Source organism: Pelophylax lessonae (assembly GCF_965119305.1).
Source record: "Pelophylax lessonae genome assembly, chromosome: 2".
NCBI lineage: Eukaryota > Metazoa > Chordata > Amphibia > Anura > Ranidae > Pelophylax > Pelophylax lessonae.
In genome coordinates, this window is record NC_138769.1 from 377,112,291 (window position 1) to 377,118,290 (window position 6,000).

Genomic DNA, 6,000 nt, shown 5'->3' on the forward strand with positions numbered 1-6,000 from the left:
AACAAAAGGTGGATTCAGTGTAGTAGATTTGCCAGCAGCGATTTAAGTTGTCTTTGAGCTCTTTATGCTTCCAAATGTATGGATATAAAATTGATTTACAGGTCTTTGTACCCATTCAGGCTAAACGGTAAACTGTTAATGTTTTATGGTATGTAATCAATGAATGCAGAGATGAATAGCACTGAATATACGTAAAAGTTTAAAGTTACATTTTTCCAAGCCTAGGACAACTTGGTCTAAAACAAACACACACACCAATCTCTTTTCTCTCTTGCCAAAATACAAAATCAGTATATTTTTTCTGTAAAATTTTAATGCAATTACTAGAATTTCTATATACAAATTTTATTTTATTTTTGTTTGCAGTACTAACTCAAGCTAAGCGTTATATATTTTTCATGCCAACCTTGCCCTGCCTAGTATCTTTCTGCCAAGCATTTCCACCACTGTATGAAGACACCATGTCACTGCTAATACAAGTAGGACAAGTCTGTGCATCAAATGTGGCCACACAGACAAGAGATGTTGACCCAGTTATTACACGTGAGTTAAAGATTCTTGATCGTCCTGTTAATAATGCTTACATTTCTAAAACTTATAGAGGCAAAAAAGAGGAAAAAAAGAGGAATGCATTAGTGTCTAATACTGTAACAGTTTTTTCTTCTCATAAATTCTTTAAATTGTATTTTGAAAATGTTTTGGAATAATATACACAAAGTAATGGTTGTGATACAATGAGCGTAACATATCAATATTCTACAACAAGGTATGGCAAACATGACCCATTGCATAGAGATAGAGTCAGGGTAAGAAGTTAGGAGTACCTGCAAATCCATGAGTGTCCAAATGTAGTAAGTGGAAATCAGGGGGTATGAGACCTGAGATTTAGGTCACAGCTAGAAATAATGTGTGGCGTCAGGTAACAGTGCGTGGGGAAGTCAGTAAAGGGTTCAGAAGAAAGTGATCAGGACAGGAGTTTGGCCAATTATTGCTCTTAGTCACCTCCCGAACAATAGAGCCTATCCATCAGTTGAGAGTGTAAAAGTGCCCCAGGGAAGTTATGTTGATTTATATGTCTCATGATGATTTTGGGCTGATAAGATCAGATCCTCAATTCGCCTGGTTTTCCTCCACTTTGTATGCCCATAGTTGGATGGAAAGGGAAGGGGATTTTCCATTAGGCAGGAACGTAGATATTGGCAGTGTTTAGCAGTCATAAAATAGATTTTCAATATGTCTTTGTGGGTATGGAAGACAGGTGCAGGAGAAAAGAAAGCTGGAATGTGGGGAAGTGGGAAATCAGTGAATTTTTTGAGACTGTTCCCTAACCTGGATCCGGAGGGGTTTCTTTAACTGGGCACATTCAGAAGACACAGAACAGCGTACCAGTTGCCTCTGCACAACTCAAGCAGGTATCGGGCACGTTCTGTGGAGAATGTCTGCAGTTTTGTACTATTGAGTTAAAATGTTGAAATTTAGATGCTTGGAGTCTAGTGGAAATGGAGGACTTCAATGAGAAGTGTAGCATTTTGGGAAGCTAAGAAATCTGCATAAAGGTCTTTTAACCATTGGGAAATGTATGGTGCCCGAAAGTCAATTCGGAGTTCAGAAAGGAGGGAATGCACATAAGTAAAAGGATGGTGGAACTGACCTGTGAAGGGGCATAGGGGGGCCCAAGGGGTTGAAATAAGTCATACAACCCCTTTTCACTGAATGTCAATTGCTCTCCAAAGAGCCATCCAAATATGGATGGCTCTTCAGAGAAAATTGCACATATGAGTCTTTATGGTTACACTGGCTGGTGTGGTGTTGATTAGGGACACTGGGACTGATGTGGTGGTGGTCAGGGACATTAGGACAGGTGTTCCAGTAATTAGGAACACTGACTGGCAGCAGTGGTCTGGTGAGATTGCACTGCTGTGGTGGTGATCAGAGACAATATCTGACATACAGTGATATCAGAGTACCCAGCCATTGTACATAATCACAACCGTATATGATCACCAGAGCAGTGCAGTGTCAATATAGTGACACTGTACTGCTCTGGGGGAATGATTGGGATTTTTTTTTTTAAACTGTGATTGCTTATACAGTCATGATAGCTGTATAAGCAATCAGTTTTTGACACTGCATTCATGCAGCCATTGAGTACTGCTATGATAGTTGTGATTGGCAACAGCTAACACATAGTACAGGGCTGCTGTGATTGGCACTGTACAATGACCAATCACAGAGATCACAGTAGTAAACATGGGCGTCATGAATGACAACTATTGTTTACTGTAGGTAATGTGACCACTATGATTGGTCAGAGCAATCACATGGTACCTGGGCCAATCACAGCGGCCCTGTACCCCAGTCTGTGATTTGCTGTGTGGTGAATGCAGTGGTCACTGGTTGTGCTGCTGTATGCCCCTGAGGACATGCTTCTGGAAGAACATACTCTTACATCCTCCTAGAATGACGATTGTCCCACCTAGCCTTATATGTACAGTGGGCAGGTGGGAAGCATTAATTGAGACATCAGGGTTCTAAAAGACCCCTGATGTCTCACGTGTCCTCAGGTTAAGCTAATACAGTGCAGATCACACTGCATTAGTTATTTCCCCAGCCGTTACCAGGGTGTGTGGAAGCGGCGGCTGTGCAGCTGACCATCAGACAGCTGGCAGTCGCCTTTTCTGACTTACACACACTCTTGGTGGCTGCAGGCATATTTCTCTGTGCTCAGTGGCATGCTATTGCACAGAAAGGTCCCTGACCTCCTCTCTGGCAGTCCCCAGGCAGTGCTGTCCGCTCCTTCCCTCTCCTAAGAGTACCTGGTGCTAAGAGTGCATCCGAGCAGTGACAGGAGTCAGGTAAGTGTTTAGCGGTGGGGGTGGGTAAGACGAGTAAAGGAGAATTTTTTTTACCTTGATGCAGATAATGCATTAGGATAAAAAAAAAAATTTGACCGTAGAATTAATTTAATGTTGTTAGAACTGTTCTTACTATTCCATACTGTAGTATATAAAACTTGTTTAGTAATGATTAAAGTAACAAACAATGAAAAGATGCCAAAAATGGCATTGATTTTGACTAGCATTCTCCGTTTTGTAAATTAAAAGGTGTTGAGGAGTGGTTTATAATGGTAACCATTCAGTTTCTCACCAATATAAACTTGCATTTTGTTCTAGAACTCCAAAATGTGATTTTTCAATATTGGCAATAAATTCAGTTAAAAAAACCTTTCAGTAATTAGCATTTATTATCACACAACCCCTTTCACGAAATTTCTATACATTTGACTTTAAGTGGTTTTTAAGGCAGAAGGTTTTTATTTTTTATCTTAATGCATTCTAATACTTACCTGAGCCCATCTTGATCCAGCGATGTTGCACGAGATACTCGGCTGTCCGGGACTCTACGTCCTGATTGTCTGAGACACAGCTGTTGGCTCCGGCTGCTGTCAAAGTCAGTGAGCCAATGAAGAGAGGGGGGCAGGGCCAAGCCGCTGCTCTGTGTCCATTCAGACATGGAGCCGTAGTTCCATCCCACCCCCCCTCTCTCTCTCCTCATTGGCTCACTGACTTTGCTATGGGGGGCACTCAGCAGGAGGGAGGGGCCAGGAGCGCCAGTGAGGGACCCAAGAAGAGGAGGATCTGGGCTGCTGTGTTTAAATCCACTACACAGAGCAGGTAAGTAAAACATGTTTGTTAAAAAAACAAGACTTTAGTATTTCTTTAACAAAAGAAGACAGTGCTACAGCTAGCAAATCCAAGTTATTTACAAGTTTTTTTTCGTTCAGCCAGCGGTTCAATCCACCTTTGATGTGGATGGGGAAATCCTCCCTGCAGTGCTTTTGTATTCTGACAGCAGGGAGCTTTCCCTGCCATCATAATACAATGATCAGTGTTGCTGGCTATAATCAGTGGCACTGATCAGTCTGGAAAAACCCGACAGGCTGGTTGTACATAAGTCAATTGATAGATCAACTTGTGTACAACCGCCTGCCCATACATAAATCAAAATGTGTCCCCTCCCTGCTTAACCACTTGCCTACTGGGCACTTAACCCCCCTTTCCTGCCCAGGCCAGTTCTCCACTTTTAGCGCTGTCGCACTTTGAATGTCAATTGCATAGTCATGTAACCCTGTACCCAAATTACATTTTTATAATTTTTTTTTTCAAACTAATAGAGCTTTCTTTTGGTGGTATTTACTTACTACTGGGGTTTTTATTTTTTGCTGAACAAAAAGACTGAAAATGTTGAAAAAAATTAAAAACAGTTTTTATAGTTTGTTAAAAAATGTTGCAAACAGGTAATGTTTCTCCTTCATTGATGTGCGCTGATGAGGCTGCACTGATAGGCAGCGCTGATGGGCGCTGATGGGCTGCACTGATGGGCGCTGATAGGCTGCACTGGTGGGCCCAGATAAGGCTGCACTGGTGGGCCCAGATAAGGCTGCACTGGTGGGCCCAGATAAGGCTGCACTGGTGGGCCCAGATAAGGCTGCACTGGTGGGCCCAGATAAGGCTGCACTGGTGGGCCCAGATAAGGCTGCACTGGTGGGCCCAGATAAGGCTGCACTGGTGGGCCCAGATAAGGCTGCACTGGTGGGCCCTGATAAGGCGGCACTGGTGGGCCCTGATAAGGCTGCACTGGTGGGTGCCATTCATGGGCACTGAGGGGTGACACTGATGGACAATGATAGGCACTGGTAGGTGACACTGGTGGGCACTGATAGGTGGCATTGACCAATGTCCCTTTGACAGCAGCCGGCAATTGGCTTTTTTTTCTCCTCACGCTGATAGCCGTTTTTGAGCTATTGCGTGGACGGGAAGTGGTTAACCAGCCACATTTTGGTCCATGTGTTGCTGACTTTATACAATAAAGTTATTATCTTTAAATACCCAATCACAATCTATCCTGGATGGGTTTACATTTTAGCAAAAGGAATCTGGTTGCTATGAGTTGATGCACTCTAGAGTTTACCTCTAAAGAATAAGAATTCTTTATTTTAAAAGATTGGAGATGTTTCATGAAGTATTTGGATTAGTTATTTTGGCTTTTACAGCTGTGACTAATTGTGCACTGCAAAATAGCATAATCCTATTTAGTCTAACACATGATTTTTATTTTATTATTATTATTTATTTTATTTTTTTTTTACTAAACAGGTCTGCAACAACTTAAAGAAAAACCAAAAGAGTTACCCAGCACATTTTGCCTTTCCACACTGTGTATGTCTGCCAAGGAGGCAGAGAGTGTAGATCCAGATGTACAGCTCTGTCAGCGAGTTGAAAGTACCATCATTGAAATAATTTATATGAGTGTCACAGGAGTGTGAATACTATTATCCACTGGTTCTATCAAGTTCTGCTCTTTACCACAACAGCGACAAATTTAAATTGAAAAGGCAATAAGTGTCCAGCTGACCTGGACAATGACTCAAGAGTGTTGTAAACCTATGTACTTGTATAAGTAAATATACACTGCTGTGCCTAAATGCAGGTATTTTCTAAAGGTAAAGTTGCAGGAAACTTCACTGAGAAATATGGAAGCATATATTGCTGATCCCCTGAAAATGCGAGTTGAATGTCTGTCTCCAAATGCAGGATTTTGAGACAATGGCCAGAAACAAGAATGCAGATCAGGAGTCAGAAGTCCTGGACCACATGCTAGTTTTTTTTTTTTTTTTTGTGCATTTTTAATTTTTAGATCCCATGCCTTAAAGAAAATGGCAATGACACTGCTTGATGCATTGAAAATAATTTATGTAAGAAAAAATTGTGGCTGCTTTCCTGGCAGCTATGTTGCAAAAATTTGCTATTGGTCAATTTTCAGTAAACAATAGCAAATTATCCCCCCTGCTACTTTACAAGATGTAAATCCATAATACCTTTGTTTTGGTAAGTAGCTTCCTAAATGAGAATTGACTCATGGCATCTAGCAAAGGCCGTGAACTACCCTTGTTTAGGAAAACATTAAAAAAGTTGGGTATAATATGGTGCTGTGACATAA

The 6,000-nt window shown here is 41.5% G+C and overlaps 1 protein-coding gene across 1 annotated transcript in view; it reads left to right on the top strand.

Annotated features, from left to right (window-relative positions):
* The window catches only part of INTS2 (integrator complex subunit 2), a 109,291-nt gene extending 103,532 nt beyond the window's left edge, over window positions 1–5,759 (top strand). The window contains exons 22-23 of the mRNA XM_082245709.1: window positions 367–543; window positions 5,157–5,759. Of these exons, the coding sequence (XP_082101835.1) occupies window positions 367–543; window positions 5,157–5,326 (347 nt within the window). The 3' untranslated portion in view covers window positions 5,327–5,759. The remainder of the gene's footprint in view (window positions 1–366; window positions 544–5,156) is intronic.
* Window positions 5,760–6,000: the final 241 nt, after the last annotated feature.